General features: G+C 53.0%; 1 protein-coding gene across 8 annotated transcripts in view; it reads right to left on the minus strand.

Annotated features, from left to right (window-relative positions):
* Positions 1 to 24,686, minus strand: part of PTPRF (protein tyrosine phosphatase receptor type F) — a 394,909-nt gene that overhangs the window by 11,866 nt on the left and 358,357 nt on the right. For 6 of the 8 annotated variants that reach the window (XM_064455285.1, XM_064455283.1, XM_064455286.1 and 3 more), the window contains 5 exons: positions 21,385 to 21,500; positions 18,478 to 18,510; positions 15,443 to 15,540; positions 7,340 to 7,463; positions 5,215 to 5,390 (listed from right to left, as the gene is read on the minus strand). In XM_064455285.1, coding sequence (XP_064311355.1) covers positions 5,215 to 5,390; positions 7,340 to 7,463; positions 15,443 to 15,540; positions 18,478 to 18,510; positions 21,385 to 21,500 — 547 coding nt within the window. The remainder of the gene's footprint in view (positions 1 to 5,214; positions 5,391 to 7,339; positions 7,464 to 15,442; positions 15,541 to 18,477; positions 18,511 to 21,384; positions 21,501 to 24,686) is intronic. The other 2 variants (XM_064455290.1, XM_064455289.1) reach the window with 1 other exon arrangement.

The following is a 24,686-nucleotide window of genomic DNA, read 5'->3' on the forward strand; positions in this document are numbered from 1 at the left end:
ATGGTACACAACAACAGGCAATACCTTTCCCTGTAACATCCATAGTCCCCAGGGTGCCCCTGCCAGTGTGGCCCCCAGGCAGCAAACCACCCTGGTGAAACATGGGACACAGCCCACGCCAGGCCTCCAGCCTAGATGCTGTGTCCACGGGGCTGACCCTGCCACTCTTTCCACGCTGCCGTAGGCTCAAGTGCATTAAGCATCCCTGAGGGACGCCAGCCTGCCCTTCTGGAAGGTGGTGCATCCCTGAAAATCTACATCTCCCAGGTGTTTCAAAAAATGCTCCATCGCAAGGCACAGATGCCAACTCAGGCACAGACACAACTTGTTATCCCTCTGTGAGAAGACACAGACTATGGCCAAACCATCCCTTCAGCCCCTTCCTGCAGGCAGCACTGTCCCATCATGAAAACACCACTGCTCCCTGAAGATCCCCTGCCCCGCAGCATCCTTTATCTCCCCCTCCCAGCTCCGCAGCCAGAGCACTTTGAGCTACTGGTCATGGCTCCTGCGGCAAACCACCTGGCAGAGAGCAGTAACACATCCCCAGGGCCCCATCCCTCTGCCCCCTTCGTCTCCCTGTGCATCCCTCCCTTCTCACCTACTGATGCCCTCCTCCTCCTCTTCACAGCTCAGTGTTTGCAAACTACTCCTCCGGTTTTATTCTCTCCAGCCCCGAGCTCCCTATTTAACTTGGCACCCTGAGCATCCCTATTTCATCTGGCACCTGGCTCTCCCGCCCCACAGAGCCTGGCTGACAGGAGGAAGACTTCATTCCCACCCATGTGCACTGCACCGAAAATGGCTTCCCGCCCTAGGAGAGAGGATTGAATGGAAGATCATCTGTGCTTGTCAAGGAATAGTAAACTTAATTATTAGCCGAGTGTGTTTACAGGGGAATGTGTGGGAAGGGAAACAACAGGCTTAATTAGAAATCAATGAAGTTCTGCCTTTTAATTGAAGGCACTTTAAGCAGGGTGGGGCTTGTGAGAGCCCTCATCCTGTACTCTGGCTGCTGGAGTGCAGCAACCTGGGGTCAGAGGGATGCATCTAGCCCTGCTTCTTTGGGGTCTGCTCTCAGTAAGTCTCGACCTGGCAGAAGTGCCTGGATCAAGGCTGCCTGATGGGGTACTGCAGGTGCCTGCATGCCCAGAGCAGCCCCGCAGCCTCCTGCCCAGGGTCTCCTGCCGTTCAGGCTGCTGTGCTGCTTTGGATCTGTGCTCCCAGTGTGGCAGGCCCTGCACAAATCTTAGGAGATTTCTTTTCCTCTCTTGGTACGGAGCAGCCTATTATTTTACTAGCTGCAGAGCGTGCAACTTGGAGATCACAAACCTGATTTCACAGCTAAACTGATCCTACCCTCACAAGCAGGCAGCAGCTGCATCTCTGGACACCTGAGTTCGCCCTGCCTGATATGATGCTTCTCTAAAGGAGGTGAGGACAGAATGGCATCCTGCAAATGCTGGGGACAGCTGCTTGCTGTGTTGCTCTCGGGGTGTTTTGCAGGGGACGCTACAGGGGAGCAGCACAGCATGTCCCTGTGCCTGAGCCCACACTTCAGCGAGAGTGGTCCCCTTCTGCCACCCACGTGCTACAGAGCCCTGCGTGCTCGAGCGCAAAACAAACTTCAGAGGAGTTCCCTGTGCAGGATAATAGCAGCGCCTGGGCTGGTAATTGAAAATTATTTATTCATGACGAGATAAGAGTCAGTCACATTTTCTGCCAAATTTACCCATAATGTTTATGCCCCATTTTCAAGCTCTGTAAATTTTATGCTGAAGCTGATGCACTGTGGCACTAAAGCAGATAAGAGATGTTTTCTTCTGGCAGTGCTTGCTTCTCATTAACTTAAGGAGCACAGTAATGTCCTGAACAGCCATTTATTGCAGCTTTGCTGAGTGGTTCCCGTCCCTCCCCTTTGATGCCCCATGCCCAAGAGCAGCCGGGCACCTCTCCCCAGCTCGAGAGCTGTGCTCTGCTCCTGGGCCTGCTCGCAAGCTCCAGACGGCACGGCTGCCCGTGACAGAGCTGGAGCGGGATGCGGCTGCTGGGCCCCTCTTCCCCAGAGCCCTTCAGCACCAGCCTCTTTGCACCCCTGCCTGGGGACACAAAGTGCCAGGGGAGATCACACCCCAGGGATGGCTGCTTGGTGCTCTGGGCTGGGACAGAATAAGGCACGGCATTGCTCTGCAGACCTCACTCTGCTGTGCTTTTGGGGATAGCCCAGGGTAGGAGGAATCCTGCTTTAATACCTCTCTTGTGCAACACACCCCAACTGGGACACACCACGCTCACAGCTTTGGGAAAGCTAATCTACAATGTGTGTTTCTGAACTGCCACCAAATGACTCTGAAACTGTAAAGCTTTGAAGGCAGCTAAATTGCACAATCCAGCCATTTCTATCCTTTATGTGCCTCTCGCTTTGTGAAAACATGAAAAAGGGAGGATGATTTGGACCATCAAACCAGCTGAAATTGCAGACCATAAAAGCTGATGCTCTTTAAAGATTTTTTTTTTCCTCCTGCATCTCAGGAGCCCTTTAAAGCAGTGTCACCCCTACAGGGCTGCAAAGCTGCTGCTGGTCCCAGTTGCCTTATCTACACACAGCACTGCCGGGGGGCAACTTGGGAAGCTCACTTGGAAAGGTAGCAGAGCCTGTTCTGCACTGGGCATCTCGCCATGAGGCCCTGCTGCCCACCCCAGGCTCTGCAGCTGGAGAGACAGTCCTGTGCCTGCACTGAAGCCCCTGGGCAAGAGGACCTTCAAGCAAGGTCACCCGTGGGTAATGCTGTGACACCATGGGACTGCCTGGAGCAGTGCTGTCCCACAGCAGTGTGAACATCAGCAAGCAGCAACGCTGGAGGGACCCAAGGGGTTGCATGAGATGAGATTTGAAGGCTCTGGAGAGGAGGAAACTGTAAAGCAGTAACTCATGCTGAAAGCTGGGAGTAATAGGCAGTGATCAGGATCTTCCTTGGTCCCAAAAAGGTGTGCTCCTGAGTGAGCTCTAGCCATCACCAAAGGGGCATCAGGAAAAGCAGAGCAGGAAGGTGGCTGAAAACGATCCTGCCTTGGAAGACGCTGGAGAAGTGAACAAAACAAAACCCAGAGAAAACAATCTCCTGCAAATCTGCATCCCAGCTCCCCACCAGAGCCCTCCTGTGAGTGGGTGCCCTGAGGCACCTACAGGGTGCAAACACATCCACGGAGCCCTTGCTGTGCAGAGCTGGTTAGACTCAGGAGTGGCCGGGCTTCCCCACTGCTTCCCCTGGCAACCAGCCTCTCCCGCAGTGCCTGAGAAAACTGCCCATTTCTCATTAGTGCTGAGGATGTGCCAAAGTGCCAGCAGGGCATGGGCAGGCGGTGTCAGGGAGCAAATGCTGGGGTCTGGGTCCAGTCGGGTCAGCCTAGAGCCCCTGGGCAGCACACCCAGTCAGACAGGCTGCCTGCAGCTTCTGCAAGGACTCTGGTCACACCCTGCCCATGTCAGGCATTCACAGTACCCATGCTGTCACCAAAAGCCTGACCACACGCACCATGTTTGGGACAGAAACCAATACTGCAGGAGGTAATTGCAGGATGACATGACAGGGAGCGTGCTGGGGGGAGATAAGGCACGGCTCAGCAGCACAGGCATCTCAGGCAAAGACAAGTGCCTGTGGGGTCGAAGGAAACCCGTTATCTTTGAGAAGCACGCACCTTGGAGTGCCTTCCCATAACTAAGCAGCCCAGAAGTTAAGTGAGTCAGGACTCTGGGCATGGATTTACTTGGCAACCTGAAAGGGCTTTTCCTCATACTTCAAATATACGCTCCACAACTGAAATGTGAAGGCACAAAGAAGTCCCCATATAACCCACAGCTGCACAGAGCAGTTGATCAGCAGCTTCTGATCTTGCTTAGCCCATGTGCCAAGCCCTGAGCTGCAGGATGGGTCAGGTTAATTTACCTCCCTGTTTGGGCTGGGGTGGTTGACGGCAGCCATTTGGACAGAGCAGGCAGGGCTGTGCAGCAGGAAGCACAGTGCAAAGCTGCGGTTGGACCTCTAGAGGCAGCTTGTGTCCAAGGAACACCTTTTTTCCCTCCAGGCTGTAGGGCACTTCTAGAGCCGGGGAAGCCCATGAACAAAGCCTATTTTTGTACACGCAGGAAAAGCAGATCTGTTTTGCCATGGTGATTGGTTGTTCCAGCTGCTTCCTCCCAGGCAGCGTGGGCTAGGACACCCCTGCAAGCATTTCGGTGCTAAAGCTTTGAAACGGAGGGAGAGCATGTGGGAAAAAGTTTTAACTAAAGCCAAACTTGACAGCTTCTTGCTTCTCAAGAACGAGCTTATTGGGCTAAAAATAACCAGTGCTTCACAGCTTGAGTGCACAGCCCCTTCTCCTGCCGTTGGCATGGCAACACTAAAATATTCTGCAAGTACAAATGCTCACCGCTAAAATTTTACTTTTAGGAGCAAACCGAATCATGAGAGGCAGAAGCTGCCTCCTGCTTAGGCAGGCTTTGCCTGAAGGGTGCATCTGGGCACGGGAGCATTTCGGTCACAGCTTACGAACTCCTGCTTCAGGGGCTGAGTAAGAACCTCTGTCACGAGACAGCATAAGCACCATCTGCAGTGAAGGCTCCTGCTCCTTCCTCTCCACCTTGTGCCTTCAACCACAGTTTGCAGGCAGCTTTGCATTTATTACATCAGAATATCTAATCTTGGCAGTATAAGCTGATCGTTTATACATGTTGTCATTGGACAAGGCACAAATTAGTCTTGTTATTCCAATAAGACCCCATCAACCATTCCCCTCCATCACCAGAGATGCCAGGGCCCTGTCAGGCTGCAGGATGCTGCTGATACCACCTACCCATTGCAGCTTCTCAGCTTCTGGGACACAGTCCCCAAGCTTTCAGGGACTGTCAACACTCCTCACCTCAGAGCTTTCCTTTCCCCCTTTGGCATGAGTAACGTGGGCAGGAAAAGGATGGGTGTACATGCAGACACACAGGCAAGACACTGCTTAATAAGCAGCACAATGAGAGGGGATTTTGCCACCCTTTTGCCCCACAGGGATATGCTTACAAGGCACTTGTTGCTGGGGTGCCTGGAGCAGTGAGCCATACCACTGGACCTGCCTCTCCCTGGATGCCCTTACAGCATAAAGGGTTCCCATCCCTCTCTCCTGCCCTCCACCAGCTCCAGAAAAGAGAGGAAGCACACACGGTACCCTGGACTTCTCCTCCAGCCTGGTCATCATGACTATAGTTGCTGTTCTCTGTTCCCACACCATCCTCCAGAAGTCGCTGAGGGTTTCTGGCAGAGGTCCCTGCGTGGCGATGTAGGCGTTCTGCTTCCGATACCCATCAATGTAATTGGCATTGATGTAATCACTGCCTGGGACCCCTGTGGAGAAAGAGAAGCCTGAAGTTACTCTAGGGGAAGCCCATGACCCTGTGCCTATTGCTCTGCTGGGCCCTGCAGGCAGGGGAAGAGGCTGGCGTGTTCTCAAGGCTCTTGACAAGCCTCCTTTACAGGGTGATGCCAGAATCTCTCCCAGGGATCCTGCGAAGGACAGGGATGGTGCCTGAACAAAGAAGAACCCTTTGTAACTCCCACATTAATGCAAGAAGCAGGCAGCACCAAAGCAGAGAGACAGCTGCCACCCGCACACAAAAGGAAATTCACAGGCAGGAATATTAAGGAGCTCGTTTGGCCCCAAGCAACTGATTGAAATAATTGTCTTAAATTCACCAGCTATTTGTTACAGTCCTACATCACCTTTTAAAAATGAGGCTGCTTCATTAGCTTGTCTCTGTTAGCAGGGCATGTCAGGCAGGGATGTCCTCCCATCCCTCCTGCAGGGACACGTACCCCAGAGGAGCCAGAGATCTTCCACCACCAAAACCCTCCTCAGTGTGAGACCCCCCTCTGGTGCCTGCTGACAGAGGCTGCTCCCGCTCCCACTCTGCCTCCACCGCTTTAAGGAAAGGACTTTCTTGTAAAGGCCTTTAAAATGCAAACACACAGTTACTAAAATAAATGCGGCAAAGAAGAGGCCCGGGGCTGTGTTTCCAAACCCTGCTCAGCATGGGCTGCCCAGGCTCCAAGGAGAGCGCATCTGCATTTCATTAGAGGAAGGAAATAAAGCTGGGGTCTCCCCCTCACCCTTTTGTCCTGGGGAATTTTCTACAGGTCCCAGCAGTCTCCAGCAGAAACAAAGTGCTGGCTGCTCTGGGGGAGCAGCAGCAGCTGGAGTGCAGTGCTTGGCTCCCTTGGCATGGAGTGGCAGGGCGCTTTGGGAACGGTTCCCAGGAAGACACAGACACTACTTACAGCAACTGAGTCAGGCTGGAAAAGAGGGATTCCCCCATGTGCTCACCCCACAGCTGTCTAACAGGGTTTGCCTGTGGTCAGACATTCCAGGCCTTTGCACAGCTGCTCGTGCTGCTATGAGGGATGGTTTGGATGCCTCTTCCTCCTCCAGCAGAGGATGAGTGGTGCATCAGCATTAGAAAAGACTCTTCCATCCCAAGAAAAAGGACTCTGGAGGCTGCAGGGCCACCGGTACTAAAAGCCAGGCCCCAAACTCTTCCCCAAGCAGGGGTGCATTGAATTAGCTGCATCTTCCTAATCCTCCACGACTGGGCTCAGTTCTGGTGTGCAGATCTGGGTGCTGATTTATAAAACTAGGAATGGGTGAGCCTGGACTTTGGTACCTGGGCTCCAGCTCCTCTGTGTGCAAGGGGACTGTAAAGCAGGCACTAAAAGCATGTATTAGCCCAGACTCAAGAGATGTGGGGTTGGTTCTTGGAGCCATGGGGGTCAGTGCTATGAACGACAGGGCCCAATGCATCTCCCATGGAGCACAGGGACATGTGGAGCCTGATGTCCCAGGGGAAGGGGAACCCCTCACTCGCCCCGTGCAGCTCTGGGCACTTACTTGGGAGCAAACACTGATAAGTCCCAGAGAAAGATACCTCTGCAGTTGTGTTGGGACAGAGGGTGGCAGGGGTAAAAGTGCCATGTCCCACCATGTGCAAGGAAGGCAGCTGAAGTCACACAACAGGGCCAGCAGTGAGAAGGGAGGCTGCTGGGACAATCTCTGCAGGCACCAGCAGCAGCAAGAAGCAACCACATGGGGCACACTGCTCTGAGGACACTGGGACAGCAGGGGTAGCTCTGCAGAGCCCTTCCTCTCTTCTTGCCAGCCAGAACACACATTTGCTCACACTGATGCTGGGTATGTTTCTTGGTGTTTGCCCCTGCTCGACTGACAACAGGGAAAAAGATGGACCTCTGCTACAGCCAGATTCAGCCGCTTGCTGGGGTGCCCACTCCGGAGTCACTCTTACCATCAATGGAGGTCAAGATGACACGTGAGTGGTCATAGGCGATGACGTTTGCATAGCGGTTTTTCGGTTTATTCACTTCCAGGTTGGAGTTCTCCCAGGTGAACTGCTGCCCTGGATCAATGGACTGTGGAGAAAAGAGAGAGAGGGAGTTGGAGTGGTTAAGGCACAACAGGACGCTGCAGCACACATGTGTTTCAGTCAGGAAATCTGCATCTCCCTGCACACCTCTCCCCAGGCCAGACGCAGCTTCCATAGGTGCCCCCAGCAGCGGTGTCAAGCCAGACCACACCGAAAACCAGTCCTCAGTGGGACGTGCCTCCTATGATCTGCAGGCAAAGCAGCCCCTTGCTAGGGCAGCCTGATGCATTTGAGCCTTCACCTCCACTCTTGCTGAGTGCTCATCCTTTCCTCTGGAGCTACCCATCAGCAGAAATTTGGTATCACGCCAGGACTCCACAGAGACTTGACAGCGCAGTTCTTGACCTAGTGGTTTTATTAGCTGTTGAACTGCAGTCTCCTGAAATATAGCAAGCCCTGGGTGTCTTGTGCTCCAGGAGCTTTGGGTATTAGTGTCCCGCAAGACAGCCTATGAGCTTTTGCCAGGGAATAGTCATGAAAATCGAGAGGTTAATTGATAGTAGCTCCAGCTACTTATACAATGTAAACATATCTTGTTTGAGTTAATAGAGTGACAAGGAACTATAAACCTGGAGAAGAGACGTGGTTACGAATCTTGGCCAAAGGCCTGCATGCTATGCAACTGACTGAAAAGCCCACATCCCGATCCCACCTGCGTCCTGGCCTTGTACACCCAATGCTTCTTCCGCAAGCCATTTGCCGGTGCGCCTGGTACATGGCTCCTCCATGGCCAAGCAGCCCCTTCCAAAGCCTTTTATTTTGTCTTCATCCGTGCACAAAACAAGGTGGAAAAGGACGATCCCCAAATCACCCCTCTGAGATGGGATGGCCTCTTTGTGTCTGAGAGATACGTGAGGCACCCAGACAAGAGAGCTGCCTCATGCAGGGACTTGCTCTGCACATACAGCCCTGGGCAAGCCCAGGGCAGGCAGCTACAGCAGAAATCAGTCATCCCATGAACCCCCTCCCCCCAAAATTACCAACACAGTCGAAACCTTTTAAAAATCGTACTCCAGCTCAGGGTCCCCGAAGCTTTGCTGGCCCACAGGCAAAAATATTGAGCAAACAGGCCAGGGGAAGCACTGCACATTATTCTCTCCGCAGGCATCCGCGTTCATCACTTGGCAGAGAGCCATGTCGGAAGGTTTCTCAGTCAGTAAAACGCCTGTGAGTCTGTCAGCTCTGGGTCAGCTGCGAGCAGAAGGCTGAGCCAGGAAGCACAGCTCCCTGACTGGGCTGACCTGGATGGCCCTCTCGGTCCCTCTGCTCAGCCCCATCAACCACCGTCTGTGCACAAGGTGACACCCATTGCTGTCCCCTACTCTCCTGTGCTGTTCAGCAGGTGATTCCCAAGCAGCCGGCAGTGGGTGCAGGTACCCAGCTCAGGTACCAGCACAGGCACTGCCTACATCGCTGCACCAGCCCCGAGAGCTTTGCGGCACGCACAGGGCACAGGCCAGCACTGTGGTGGCCCGTGCACCTGTGCACCAGCTGTCCCTGCAGCAGCAGGCTGCCTGCAGGCAGGGGGGCCAGCGCTGACGAAAACGTGCAGGAGGATGTGACATCACAGCGATGCTAATAGGTAGTTTGGGAAATGTAGGATGTAAATAGACATTTCCTACAGAAAACCTGTAATTTTCTATTATCAGCTTAATAAGCAGGCAGAAGCAGTGCTCAGAGGCGCTGCAGCAGGGATGCTGGGAGTACAGACCGCAAGCACCACTTCTGGCTGGAAACCCACTGGCCTGCCTACCACAGCCCCTGCACACTCCTCTGCCCAGGCACAGAGATGTCCCAGCACAGCTCACAGCTCTCTGGGGCACCTCAGTTCATTCAGACACCTGTATTTTGTTTTCAGGATAGGCTGCTCACTGAATCAGCTCTTTGGATGCTCTCAGCTGTGTGCCAGGGATGACTGCTGCCCACCTAGTGGTGGGGCTGAACTGGAGAAGGGCACCAAAAATGATCAAAGGCATGAAAAAGAGGAACAAAATATGTAAGGACTTTTCTGTTTGCAGTAGAGATGAGTGAGAGGGGTTTTGATACCGCTCTAGTCAATCTGGAGCACACTGAAGGAGAAGCACAAATAGACAAACTAAGGAGGAAAACCCACCAAATGCCTATTAAAGACATAAATAACACTTCTTGTTCAAAAAGGTAGCCTTAGTCTGCACAGGCAGCCCATGCAGAGAGCTGGCCAGCTGGCGGTAGAGCTGAGACTGGCCCTGAAGCTACGAGTGAGCATTTTCTTGCCACTGAGGAGCAATATAAGAAAGCACGAGCCCTGCTTGCACCCTGTGAATGCTTGCTCAGCACCAGGCACAGGTGGGTGCTGGACCAAGTCCTCCCTTCGCAGCAGAGGCAGGGAGAGCTCAGTGCAGTTGTTCACGCTCCATCTATGCTGCAAATCACTGCCAAAAGGCTGCAGGGCTGCCCAAGCTGTGGGGTGCAGTGTGCGTTGCACAGCAAGTCTGCGTCCTGCCACAGTGGTGCAAAGGGTTATTTCCTGGGGGAGACAAGGCTGCCAAGAGCCCCCAGAATGGAGGAGGAGCTTCAAGGTGTTGCCATTAGGGTTAATTGCTTTGATGTGCAACGAGGATGTGCAGAAATGGTCTAATCATCATCAGCCTCTTAAGAGGGCAAACAGGTGAGAAAGTCAGAAGTAATACAGCACCTGAGTGCAAAGAGGCTCTAATTAAATACTCCTGCAAATTAGTGACTCATTTAGAAGTAAAATGATTTAATTTAAACTCTGGTGATGAATTAATGTACACCTGTTCCCCCCCTTAAGGCAAACAAATGAGTAAATAAATGGGAGGATGATGGGCTGCTTGGAGAGCAGTTGAAGCCCTTACACGAGTGGTGTTTGGCAAGTCTTGTCCCATCTCTGTACGATGCTCTGCAGCCCCTGACAACGGCAGCACTGCCTTGTCTCCCCACCTTGCTCCACAACTACCTGGGCACTGGGAGTCTGCTTTCGTTCCTTTCAGGGGCTCATGGGAATCACTGCTTCATCCAAAAACTTGATCCGAGTAATACTTTCAACTCATTCTTCCTAGAAAGCAGAAGGGCTGGGAAACTGGAAGGAACTGAGCCAGGAACAACTTAAAAGCACCATGACTTTTAGTTTTGTTCTGCTTTAAAGTGACAGGGGAGATGCTGTAAGACAGCAAGTGCAAATTAAGAAAAAGCCCAATTAGTAAAACTCCTCCTTCCCAGCGTGGAAGTGCAAGGAGCAATCTCTCCAAAGCAGCTCAGGGATCCCTGCTACTACTGCCATCAACATAAAGACAGAGCCAGCCCACTGAAATGGGACTGGGAAAAGGCTCTTTCTTCGACAGACTTGAGAGCACTTTACAAATGCCTTGAAAACATCCCTGTGTGCCAGATCGTCTCTCAGATACAGTCCACTTTGGGTCTGCTGCTCTCCTTCCTCAGTGCAGCTCCAGAATCCCTCTGCATGCAGTCCCTGCAGCTGCCTCTGCTGCTGGCAGGCTCGGGCAGCCTGGGCAGGCAGAGCTGCGGGCAGCGTGGTGGCTCGGCTGGCCCGGGTTGCGGCGGCCAAGGAGCTGGGCAGCCACAGCCCTGAGCTGCTCAGCCGCACAGGTGGCTGCAGAAGGGCATGGGGAGGGGAAGGCACTTGGGCTGTGAGTGCTTCCCGGCCTCCTGTGAAATCAACCACATTAGCACAGGCATTGACCACTGTCAATCTGCGCTGCGTCTCAGATGAGGACATAATGCGCTCCTGAATCAATCGCTGGCAGTGCTTCAGCCGTATTATTCTTATTACCGGAACGTGAGCACTGTGTGCCTGCCAGGCAGCTTCCCGATTAGCCCATTAAACCCACAACATGTGGCTCCCCAGGTGATATCTGGATCCTGGGTCCAGCACCTCCTGGGCTCACTGGCCCCAAGAACCAAAGCACCTCTCCTGCTGCCTAAGCTGCCGTGCCAGGTCTGCAGGCATGGCAGATGCAATGTCCTTGGTGGCTTTAGGGGAAATGCAAGCAAACACAGGATTAGGACAGGCCAGCAGCACTTCTCTCCATACAAAACTGTGGGGAAGGTGCTGCAGCCTCCCCACCACACTGGCAAGAAGGAATACAGTCAAATCCGACATAGACCTAAAGATTATCAAGGACTAATGTGCTGGGAAGCAGCACACTGCCTGGCTCTCATCCCCTCCAGCCTGCTCTGCTCCCAGGGACTGTCCACTGGAGGGACATGCCGAAAGGACTAGGCGTGAGGGGCACGGGCCACAAGCTGTAGTTTGGATGTAAGGAAAAAAAATTCTGATGGGAAGGTGGTGCAGGATCTAGCCCAGAAATGGCAGCGGCCACAAGGGAGCAGGAACCTGCCCTGGTTGGAGCCAGTCTGTCCTCTGTTTGCTAACAGCAACAAAGGGGACGACAGTGCCTGGCTTGCTGGATCCCACAGTGAAAGTGTGAGATGCAGTGCGTGTGCCCACACTTGCTTGTACCAGTGTGGGAACCCCCCATCCGAGGGCAGGGTCCTGCCACACGTCCACAGGCTGCAGCATGGGAAGGTGGCCCACAGGAGGAGCTCCAACACAGCTGCAGCGCCCACCACAGCCCGCAGATAAATAATCAAGGGGCTCAGCCTCCCTTCTACTTACTTAATTCCATTAATCCCACACTGTAAATTCACTGTAGCTCTCACTGTACACTAAGAATGAAATACTCTCCTGGTGCCGCCAGGCCAGGAGCTGCTGCCAGACCCTTGCACTCTGCTCCCCCCACCTCTGCTGCATGCCCAGTAGAGCCTGGTGGGGCTGTGCTATACCCCACGCCAGAGCAGCTGGCAGCGGAGTTAAATATGCCTGCAGCCAGCTCAGCTCCGAGCACCTGCAGTTCAGCTTCTCCTGTCGCACCGGTGTACCAGCAGGTCCAGCTGGAATTGCTCCCTGCTGGTCGGGAGTGAGGGCTAACCCGCAGCTCAGGAACCTGCTACCGCTGCAGCCAGCGCACAGCTCGCTCTGTGCTGGTTTTGTTGCACAGCCTACTTGGACACACAGGCTGGCAAACTGGTGTGAGCAACATTATTTGTTCTCTGACCTGCGGGAATGGAGGCCAGGCGGCTCCAAGAAATCTCTGCCACCCTCTCTGCTCCCTTCCCAGGAGCACAGGAAGGTGCTGACAGGTCTTGTTTTGCATCACCTGTGTCTAGCTTACCCTGCTATCGCTTGCACAACCAAGGCAAGCACCAGACTGATGGCTCTGGGCAGCTGGCCTCAGTGGTTAAAAGTGCTATTAAATATTTGCTCTCTGCCTGGTGTGCCACTCCTCCTGGAACGTGAGCCATTTATAAACAGCCCTGCACCCCACAGAGATGTTAGGCTGCTAGGCTGCTCTGCAGAAACACTTAAAATGCAACAATCCAAAGCACTACCAAACAGCAAACAGGCCTTGGGGATTCATCTGTGATGCCTTTGTCCCTCGGCTCTCCCCGCTCAGCTGTGCTACGCCCAGTCTGGCAGCACTATCATGCCACAGGGAAATAGGGTCGGGGCCTCCATCTGGGAGTGCTGGGTCACTACTCAGCTCAGTGCAGGTCTGGGGCTCACACAGTCCCAGGGTGAGTGCTGGGACTGTATCATCACTTAATGACTGTGATTGCACAGAATTTGGCAAGCTCTGGCTCCTTGCCTTGCCCCACGCTGGGAAGCACAAGCTCCTGCAGGGGCTGCACAGCCTGTTCCCCTCCCACCTCTGCTATTTCTGCATCCATTCTGCAGATTCCCTTACTCACCAGCGCGTGCTGTGCCCATCTTGCCCTCCAGCCCTCCCACCACAGGCCCCAAAGAGAGCTGTTGCCATGTCAAACCTGTGCACACAGGGACCAGGATGAGAGCAGACCCATCGCCGCAGCAATCCTGCACATGCAGCGGCTGTCCTCTGCAAACTCAGTCCAGGATTTTTCTCACTGGCATTTTAAATGGGAAATGACTGTACTGATCAATTCTGCTTTGGGGTCTATCCTACTATCAAACACCACATGAGCCTGTCATGTTCAGTAATTTCTAGCTGATGAGGAGTCAAATGCAGCAGAATCCAGGGGAAAAAAATTACATGCAACAATCAGCTACTTAATAGCTGCTTTAACATTAAAAGTACAACTGATCGGTGCTCTCAATCAGCCATGATACTCAAAGAAAGAGAAATGAGAATAGAGGGGCTCATGAAAACAGCTAACAGAATTTACTTAATGCTCCATTTTTTTCTGAAACAGTTCCCACAGCTCAGTATTACGCTGCAGGCTCCAACCGGTGCAGGCCTAGTATGAGGATGGGAGCACCAGACACTGGATCCTGCTGAGTCCCCACCGCGCAGCAGAGGCACGGGCTGCCTGTAGTGCAGTGGGCAACCCTGCTTAACATTTCAGCTGGACTTGTAACAAAAAGCCCAAGGCAGACAGATATGACCGCATACCTTGGCACTACTGGCACGACATACATGAACACACAGGTAACTGCAAGGGAAGCATATTATTTCTCTAAACGTCTCCCAGATTGCGATGTAATGCTGCAGCTGGTGAAAGCTCAGCTTCTCTCTGGTCTAGCCAGCAGCATGGAGAGGGATAGCAAAGCCCTCCACTTGGCATCCTGAAGCTAAAAGGAGCTCTGCACCTTTCTCACATACATGCAGCACACCCTTTGAACTAGCTGGAATTCGTCCCTTACCTTCTCAGCACAGAGATCTGCTTTCCCTTTCCTGGCATATATAATCCTACCTCGTGGGCAAATGTTCTGATCTCATCTCATAAATCAGTGTAGGTATGCTGCAGGAAGGGGAGGCCACAGGCACAGGCAGATAACAATTCAAACAGAAGCGATAACACATGCAAAGGACACTTCCCAAATTTATTCCCTCTTTAATACTAGTTGAGGGTTTATTTACAAGTCACCTGCAGCTCAAGAGGGTCCTGCATGTAAGCACAAGCAAACATATATCCTGCCATTGCTGCTCTCGCCTGCAGAGGAACTTTCCCCGACTTTACAAGTTTTCAACCTAATCATCCAGCCCGGCGAGTGGTGAGAAAGGCAAGGCAGCCCTTGTGCAGGTCAGCCCATTCCCCTCCATGTGTGCATCCTCCCACCAGTTGTCCTCAGGGAAGGATGGGAATGGAGGGGTCGGGCCGGGAGAGGCGCAGCGCAGGATGGGGGGTTCACTGAACAGCGAGTGCGTGCCTGTGTGTGTGAGCAAGGGCAGCACTGGCGGCGGGTGTGGACAGTACCTGCGTGGGGGCTCCACCAGAGATATGGAGGAGGGCAAGAGTGTGATTCAGCAGTGCTGGGGAGTTTGCAGCTCAGGATTGCAGGGCACAGGCAGGGAGCTCCATGCAGGGAGGGAGCTGGGACTGCTCCAGGGCCTTGGGACATCAGCAGTTCCTGGTGGCAGAGATGCTGAATAGCACAGGCTAATGCCAGCACAGTCCAGCAGCATGCAGGGGGAGAGTAGGTTGGGAAACCAGGAATGAAAACCCGAATGTGTGTTTGTCAGCAGTGGAGGATGGTGCAGAAAGCAAAGCTTTGAATGCAGATGGAGGTGAAGGGGCACAGGGTGCTGTGGAGTGAAATACCTCAGCCAACCTGCATGGTAGGCAGCCCTTGTAGAGCAAAACAACAAAGTAAACGGTGACAGCCCAGGTGGGTAGACATGAGCTCGAATTCACTCCTAAGACTGTAACCATGGTGGGAGCATGGCGGGCTGCTGTGCGTTCACCGGCAAGGCCTCTTCCCTGTACAAGCCATTCTTGAACTGCTCAAGGCGAGTTCCCACTGCTCTGGGGCTGGCAGGGTGAGCTGGCAGGCTCCCAGGCCTGGCCCAGGGCCCGCGCAGGCGATACCGGTGCGGGGGAGGCACGACTCAGCTTTCAAGCCCTCTCCGCTGGGGGTCCTGGCCAGCATCGCTCTGCCCCCACCGCCCGGCACGCTCTCACGCTTACCTCGTACTCCTGGGAGAACTTCAGCCCATCGTTGGCTTTCAGCCTGTCGATGTTGTCAGCGAGGTCCGTCACAGGGATGGGGGGGTGGTCGCGCATGCCTGCGAGTGAGACAAGGAGGGAGGAGGGAGAGGAAAATGGTTATGGGTCTGCACGGCCGAGGAAGGCTTGACAACAGCATGTGCACAGCAAACCCAAAAGGTGGGTGCAAGGCGGACATGTGTGACTATGTGAAGCGCTGGGCAGGATGGATGGGAAGTCGGCGAGATCACACGGCATGCTGCACGCACTCTCAGAGCACACGGTTCGGCGAAACAAAAAAGAAAGGTGATGTGCAGAATGTGCATGACCGGGTGAGCATGCTCGGACAGTACAGCCACCGGGCACACAGAGCAGGCCACGCAGCGGGCAGGGGCTCAGGCAAGCCTCTAGCAGGAATGGGCCAAGGAGACATCGTCAATGCACTTCCCAGGCTCCCGCACAGGCTGAAGTTGAACACAGATTCTCTGGCACGCTCACTGCCAAGGGCTGAGGCTGATCCTTTTGCTTACCCCTAACAATGGCATTAACCAAAAAGAAACTTGCCCAGACCTGCACCAGGGGAAACCTCTGCAGTTCATGTGCACAGCTTTTTGGGTAGGCAGATGCTGCCCCAGCCCCTGGGGAGCTAGAGAAAGATGGGAAGGGACCCACGGAGGAACCGCTGCTCCCCTGGCTGGAGACTGCACAACTTTCTGAGAGCTGAGGAGCAGCTCTGCCTGCAGATGAGTAACTCAGTGCTCTTCAGTGGTGCTCTGGAGGCAGAGCCAGCTCTAGGGCCCAAAATCCAGCTCCACTGGGCTGGCTTATGCAAAGCACTGTGTGCAGTGACATGGCCTTCAGCAGCTTCTGCAAGGCTGCTGCAAGCTCGGATGCAGCTTAAGCCATGGCAGAAGTCTTGCCCTGTGTAAAGCAGGGATGCACAGTATGGCTCATCCTGGGCACAGCCCAAGCGCTGCTCAAGGGAGAGGAGGGGATCCCACAGGTTCCACACAGGGGATGGGTACTGTGGGACCGGGAGGAGCCCTACTGGGGCCCTGGGATTCAGGGCTTAACCATCACAGCCTCTTTCTCTGAAGCTGAGATGGTGAATTGGCAGGAACTTGGCTGTGAAACATCTCATCCAAAGCCAGGCTCATCCAAATCCCAAGGATCGTGACTCCATCGGCTGCTCTGTGGGTTTCCCAGAAACCCACGTGGGTAATAACGATTATTAATAGGCTGAAGCTGTTGATTCACACTCAGGGAGACAGGCTGGAGCATGGCCAGGAGCTTCTCAATCACTCAAGAGCCTGAATGGTGCCACAGATGGCAGTGATGGGCCGCTGAGGTGATGGAGCACTCCCCAGGCTGGGTATGTGCGTTTTACACAGTGGTGACAAGTCACTAGGTAATAACATGGAAGTGTTATACCGCAGCCGCTGCGCAGCAGGGCTCCTCACACCTCTGCCAAAAGCGTCTGACATCGCTGCCTATAGGCAAGACCCGATCCAACACGCAGTCATCCTTCTATCACCTGACAGCGCACAGCTATCCACGATAGCCTGAGAGCACACGGACAGATGGAGAGGGAAAAATTCCTCTTCTGCCTTGTGCCGAGGTCCTCCTGCAAGCAGTCCTCTGTTTGCCACTTTGCCCATCAGGATCCCTGAGGTGGCTGAGCAGGCCCACAAAGATGATGCCCTGATTTCTGCACAATTTGCTCATTGGTGCCAGAGCTCCAGAGGCTGTAGCTCAGGAGCAGCCTTTGCAGTGCAGAGCTGGAACTGATGAGCAACTGAATGGGGAGAACAGTGTGGGACTTAGGCAGAGGCATGGGGCTGGAAGAAGAAAGAGTCTGGAATACAGCCACAGCACGTGCTTATTCCAACATGGCTACGTATGAGGTACGGCACAGCCATGGACCACAGGAGAGCTGGAGACACTCATCTCTGCTAAGAAACACAAGGGGGTCTCTCCAAACTTCAGTTTTGCTGGCCAAAGGAGTGTTGCAGCAACAAAGGAGCTGCAGGAACAGATGGGGAGAAAGGGGTGGTTGGTAACCCATTATGGTGAACCTAGAACAACTGCCACTGACAGCGCAGGGCAAGACAGAGGAGATTTGTACTTACTACCAGGACTTCTCTTGCCAATGAGTCTGGCAAGAGGACAGCAAGCTCTCCACCAGGCTGGAAGGGCTCAGAGGTTTCACAATGCCTGCAGGGTCACCGACTGCAAAGCCCTTGGCTCTGCTCCTGGGGGAAGCATCTATCCTACATACTTCTCCCATTCCTGTATGCGGGGAGGAGACTTATGGTTGTTTTAGAGTGAACTTAAAGCTCACACGACAGGAGATAAAGGGGCAGTTACACCCATAGTCCTGGTACTACTCCATTCAACCTGGTAGAGCAGTTAGTCCCTCTGCTGTGTCCCTGGGACTCTGGTGTCAACACTGCCAAGCAGTCCAGCCGCACGGCAGTCCGAGATCATCAGCATCCCTTGGCATCTGTTCTGTCTAATTCTATGGCATAGGTGACCCAGCCTAGGGAAGCCAGTCTTCCTGAGGTAGGAGGAGTGTGTGTTCAACCACTGGGCTGCAGAGCACCCTTCAATTTGTCCCTGAGTTTTTTTTAGCTGGCCACCCCCTCCAGAATGGCCAAGGTTATCTCTCCCCATGCAGGCCTGCAGGCCTGGTGCCACGGCAGAGCCTGGCATGCCACTGCGAGGGGGCAGGAGGCCTGGGAGCAGGGAAAGGGCTGCTGCAGGAGCCTCCTGGCAGCCGAGCACCTGGGGCCTTCCCTTCTGCACTGTGCTGCCGTGAGCTGCTGTAGTGCTGTGCAAATAGTACCCGAGCTTGGCCCCACACGTCATGTCAGAAAGTGAAATCACTGCCGTTCTACACAGTCTGCTGTGAGTGAGGGTGACCTTCATGACATTGAAACAAAAATTACAAAGACGAGAGAGAAAGGGAAAGAAAAAGCAAAAGGTGTCAAAAGATAAATACAGGAGTTAAAACTAACTTGAGATATTCGGGCAACTGGGGACACTGGCACCTGCAAAGAAAAGAAATGGGGCAAGAACAGAAATCCCATTAGCCTTTAGTCATCATCGCAGAGATTCAGAAATGGAAAGACAAAGAGATGAAGATGCAAAGGAAAGCACCATCTGCCACTGCACCGGGAGCCTCACTCCTGCACAGGACCGGCTGCCTGGCCCTGGGGGCTGCTCTGTAGCTGGCTGTTACACACCGGGCTTTTGGCTCTGGCCAGCACCATCCCCTGATGCTGACAAACATGCAGAGCTGGAGGTACTTGCAGGGGAGTGAGCGCACAGATATTCATCTGACACCAAGAGCTACACTTCTCGCTGCACACCACTGTCCACGGCTCCGTGCCCAAGGGGAGCCAGCTAGGGCAGGTGGATGGCAGGTACAGGGGACATCTGTGTTGCTCCGTGGCCAGGAGGACTGCACTCAGCCCCAGCAACCTCTGTTCAGTGCTCCTGAGCCTCCAGCTCACTTGTAGCTCATCGGCAGCGCAACTCAGCCTCATTTCGTGGTGTATTGGGACTGTATCCTCTCAGCGACTTGGCACAGCACTTTGTTAGTACAGGGAGGCTGACAGTGGGGGAAATAACCCTTGTCTGAAGTAAAAACCACAAAAATGAGACAGCTTAATATTTAATAACAGTAGCCCAATTAATTATGCATTAAACAAGTTTTCCCTGCTCAGCACACTCCAGCAGGGAGACCAGCTACTGAAGCGTGCAGGGCCAGTGGCCATCACCTCTTGTCAATGCATCCACGCAGCACTGCCTTGACCTCAGGCGGGTGACAGGGGCAACAGAATGGGCCCGGTGGGCTCGGCGGTTTTCATGCCTCCTCATTAATGAGGACAAGCTCGCCAGGAGCTGGAACAGTCACTTCTAGCTGCACAACACCCGCTTCTACCCCGCAGAGCCTCACAAGTGATGCGGAGGGAGGAAGGGCGGAGGACACAGTGCTGTCACTTGATGGGGGAGTGTTGGCTAGGAGCATCCCAGGGCACTGCTGCCGTCTCTAGTGAACTGGGCACTTTGGGTTGTTTTTCTCTCTCCAGAGAGCTCTGCAAACTTTCTGAATAAGCGATCATCTTCAGCTTACCCTTAGGCAAAAGTGGGAAAAGAAAATTTCCTGGACCCCTATTCTCTCTGAAGGCAGATCTTGATCCTTCCTACAGCTCTAGCAAGGGATGCCCTTGTTGCAAACACCCTGATCTGTTTGGAGATGGGAGTAGGCGCAAGCCTGACCTTTCACACTCCTCCATCCAACGTAAGCCACAAGCATACAGCGAAGACAGCTCTTGTGTCCCTGGGCAGCAGAGACATATCACAGAGGCCTGTTCCCATGCACAGGTGTCCTGGAGCAGCCCTGTTCAACACCTTGCTCCTCCTCACGAAGCTGCATGCTGTTGTTGACTGCGTGACCCCCTTACCTAGTGCTGCTCCCAGTAATCTGCCCATTGAGATGTTCTTCCTCCAGCGCAGGAGCCTCCCTTGCTCCCTACAGCATTTTCCTCCCATGCTGCAATACCTTGCTGGTCTGTGTTGTGGCCAATTAATGGGCCAGGTCTGCTGGCAACTGCCAGGCTGTCACTGCATCCCACCCCTGAGATCTACCGTTGGTCCTGCCTCGGAGATGCACTAACTAGAGATCTCTGATGGCTGGCACAGAGAGAGAGGTGCTGGTGAAGTAAACCCCAGGTCTGAGCCAGACTCCTATGGGCAGCAACAGGAAAGGCTCCTCTTACCCTCTCTCCCAGACACAGCGGGTTTACATCAGCAAATGGTCCCTCCAAAACTATCCTATTAGATAAAAGCTCTTAGATGAATGAGCAGCAGGAGAAAAAGGAAAGTAGGTTACGGACCAGGAGGAGCTGCAAGTTAGAAGAGAGCTGTATGTGCCTCATTTATTGCTGAACTGCTCCCTCCACCACAAAAGCCCAAGCACTCCCCGACTTGATCTAGGACTTGGACTCTCTTGAAAGGCTCTGAACGAGTCAGGGTGAGCCTGTCTCTGATCACTACAATGTGCTTTTGGTGCCATCACAGACGTACAGACACAAAGCAGCAGCACGAGACCTTTCTGCAGTGCGAGGTACAGTTGCCTCTGTGGGCTGGCAAACTAGCTACACCCCGAGGCACCACAGGCCAGTGCAGGCATGACGAGATGCTCTGCAGTGAACGGTTGCATGCAGAAAGCAACAGCTTTTACTGAACTATCATCCTCTGCGCTGAGACCATCGTGACCAGCAGCGCCCTTCACTGGGCTACAGCACTGGCTGGGGAGCAATGTAGGCTGCAGGTAGCTCTTCTCTTCACCCTTAGCTGAGCAGAGCAGGAGAGTCAGCACACCAAGGATCCCAGGATGAAGCTGCTGGGACACCCTCAGCCGTACAAGGGCTCTGAGGGGCCTCACCTCCCGACGCCCCTCTGTACCTCCTGGCCCCACTAGTCGCAGCCCCTGTGGCCAGCACTGCACCAGTGGTGCTCAGCACTGAATCCCAGCCTAGACCAAGCCAAGCCAGTACAGCACCCGGGAGCAACACAGGTGCAGGCACTGGTGAGCTCTCCCAGCTCTGTGTGGAGGCTCCTCCTGGCTCAGGACAACTGCAGTAAGCTTCATATAAGGTCTGACCCCACCCCACACAATAGACTGTCCCTGTCCAGGTTCCCCAGCCTTGTGTGCCTGCAGTGACAGGGCCAGGGAGAAGGATTTGCAGACCAGAGAACAACACCTGGATAGCCTCAGTCTAAGCCTCCTCTGTGCCACTGTGACTGAGAAGGTGCAGAGCTGCCGGTGGGGAGGACTGCAACTCCTCCTCTGGCATGGGGACCTGGCGAAGGGGAACCAGAGGAGGTGGGGTGCAAGGGGCTTAGCTGCTCCTTACCTGGAGTCTGGTAGTTGAGCCGCCTCATCTCAACTGGATCAGAGGAGTGGGCCAAGAGCGAGTCCTTCAGGCCGATGGAGTGCTCATCCTTGGAAGAAGGGGAGTGTGCCCTTTTTCTATGGACAGAGACAAGCAGGTGAGCTCTGGAAGAGATTGGCATGAAACACCCTGGGAAGGAGCCTGGGTCCCTGCATCCCAGATACCCAGCTCCATCCCAGGCTCCCTGGGGCTCCCTCTGGGTAAGTCACATCCTCTTGCATGCCTCCAATTTCCCATCTATGAAACAGGAAGGATCATATGTAAGCAACGGCAGAGGTTTGATTAGTGAGGCACTTTGAAATACGATATTCTGTATAATATTTATTAGAGAAAAAGTAGATAGATATAAGATGTTGTTTCCTCTTACTCTCTCTAGGAACTATTTCCTGTAGTGGAAGGATATAATAATTATTTTTTTTTAAGTATTAGAAATATTTAAATATAGAATGCTGTAATATAATCGTGTAAAGGCTCTTCAGGGTGTGTTTTATTGGGCCATTAATACATGTCTTGAATGGTTGAAGGCACCCAAGGCGTGTATTAATGGAACAATAAAATACACCGTTGTCTCTTCATGCTATATTTATGCCTAGAGCGATGCCACCACCTCAGGCTCTTGCTGGAATTCACGAGCAAAGCAGGGACAGATCCAATCAAAAAGTGGACAAGTGAATACTAAGGAAAATCTAATACTGCAAGAAGGGTTTCTAGTGATTCTTTAAGTCCTGCTTCTTGCTCTATGTTACAAATATAGTGGATATACCCATGCAGTAAAGAGGAGTGTTGGGCAGGAGCAGGACAGCAGTACTCTCTTCTGAGTTGTGCTGACCCTGACGCGTTGTCAACATGCTGAGTGTGCAGCAATACGCAGAGACTTTGTCTTTTGGCTACAGTCCCAAAATGGATTTTGCCTGATGGTGAACCCCTCTGCTGACCTGATGTTTTCTGGAAGAGAGGGAGCTGCATCACTGCTAGTCTGCACGGATGCTAGCATGTTTGCCATTCTGCAAATTGCAGCAGTCAGTCTCTGCTTTCTACCCCCTTGTGAGGCATTTCAAAGCACCCTGAAGGGCTGCCAGGTTCTGCACAGGGGTAGCTGCATCTCTGGATGGTGGTGACCCTGAGCCACATGTGATCAGAAATGCTCTGCACTGGCACAGGGTGCTATCACTTCCACAGGGAGCTGTGCATCCTGGGCTGGCACTAGTGAGAGGCAATTAGGGAAAATTTAGTGCATAAATCACAAGTGAGACCTGCGCTCCTGCTGCGGCCCAGACTGTTAGCAAGCTCTATCTGCAGCCCACGGCTGCATCAGACACTGGAGTTGTTCAATGGAGAGGACCAGCTTGTGAGTCTTATACTACTCTGAGTCATCTCAACATCTCAGAAGCCTTCTAGCGGCCTGGACCGAGACAAAAGAGCTGAAGGACTGAGAGCATTGATAGAATGAAAAAAAAATACATGGCAAACAAATAAAGCAGTGTTTCTCCTATCAGGAGCACAGCAGGATGTGCCATGTGCTACTGCGTGCCAGTCCCTGAGCGCTTGAGCAAAGTGGCCCAGCTTTTCTGGGGAATGGGCACAGCACATAATTAATGTTTGTCTCTCTCATTAGCCTAGTCACGGCAACTGCTGAACAAACCTCCAGATCCCAAACTATCTACTGCTACTCAGCTTCAATTCATTCCCATTGTATATTTGACACTGTGAATATGCTGCACAGGTATGTTTGGCAGAAAATGCCCCCAAAGAGAAGCTGGACAGCAAAAATCTGTAGGATAATACAGCATCAATCCGAGCACACGGGTGGTGCTGGAAGGGAATATGCTGCTGCTGCTGCTGCACGGGCTAGGACGCTGCAGGGACATCAATGTCAGGTCTGAGCACAGTGGGCTGGTGCTGCTTCCTGGAGCTCCACCCACACCAGACTCTGGGAAAAGCTAAGCCAAGCTGGGCACAGCCTCTCTTGAGGCCCAGGTACAGAATACCCCCTGGGGCCATTTTCTCTCCTTAAAGACCAGGAAACACTTCATTTCTTACAATTGCCTGGTATTCCCTCAAAAGCTTCATCATAAGGGACTCCAGGAATGCACCTGCATTCTTGACAGAATAGCTCTCAGTCTGAAGCTACTGAGAAAACAAAGCAACCCCTATAACTGTTGTTGTTTTTTTGATTTTTTAATTTAATTGCAAAAGCAATCTGGGAACTCTTTATGTTGGAACTGTCTCCCTAAGAGCTGTGAGAGGCTGACAATTGCTAGGAGGCTGATACCTTTGAGGAAACAAAGTCTTTGTAAAACCCTAGGGCTGGCATGACCCACACTCCCAGAAACAAAGGTGCCCCCTAGTAGCTCCAGGCTTGAGGGAAATAGACTTGAAATTTTAGCAAAACAAGAAGATAAAATAGATTCATACCTTTCTTGCTTACTAGATCCAAGGAAAAGCAGAAACAGAAGAAAGGAGATGATCACTGACGCAGAAAGGCACTGACTGCACATGCACAGCAGAGCTCCATGTAATCAGACAACAAAGCCAGCTCCCTTCCCAGAGCTACAGATACATATGTAAATAGAGAGTCCAGGAGGAGCAGAACCTTGGAGCTGAGCTGATAGAGAATGACCTACTCTAATTGAACAGGCTACACAAACACATGCAAATGCAACCTGTGGCTCCTCCGGAGGACTAACAATCATCTCACACTACAGTTACAGCTCTAGCAGGGCTGTTCTGCTAAGCAAAAGCAGGCGGTTGCTTCAGCAGGGAGCACAGAGTGTGGATAGTCTTGGTCTGGTAGCCAGGACTGAGATGCCTCAGGAAGTGAGCTCTTACTCTGATTTCAGCCTGCCACATCCATGCCCTGTTCTCATCACCAAGACCATGTTCCTCAGTCAAAATTCACAGTAGTGGGGGAACCTGCCAGAGACCAAGCAGGCAATTTCCGCAGAAAACCAGTACTAGAGAAGTCCCCAAGGCTGCAAATCTAAGGTGTGAGACCAGAGAGCGGTCAAACTGGCTTTAGGGACAAAGCTGCTCTCCTCTGTCTCACCGCTCACACATTTCCAGAATGCACAGCAGCTCTGTGTCCTGGGGCTGATATTAATTACCTTCTGCATATCCAGCCCTTCTGCTCTTTATAAAGCAGCCTTCTGCCGTGCCAGGTAGAGACCTTCCTCCTCCCCGTGATCTCCAAGACAGTCTATCAGAGCACCCCATATTGAAGGCTACAAGGAGGGTCGTGAAGGTGCCACCACCTGTAGTGCTCA

This window comes from Phalacrocorax carbo, chromosome 6, assembly GCF_963921805.1.
Source record: "Phalacrocorax carbo chromosome 6, bPhaCar2.1, whole genome shotgun sequence".
Taxonomy (NCBI): domain Eukaryota; kingdom Metazoa; phylum Chordata; class Aves; order Suliformes; family Phalacrocoracidae; genus Phalacrocorax; species Phalacrocorax carbo.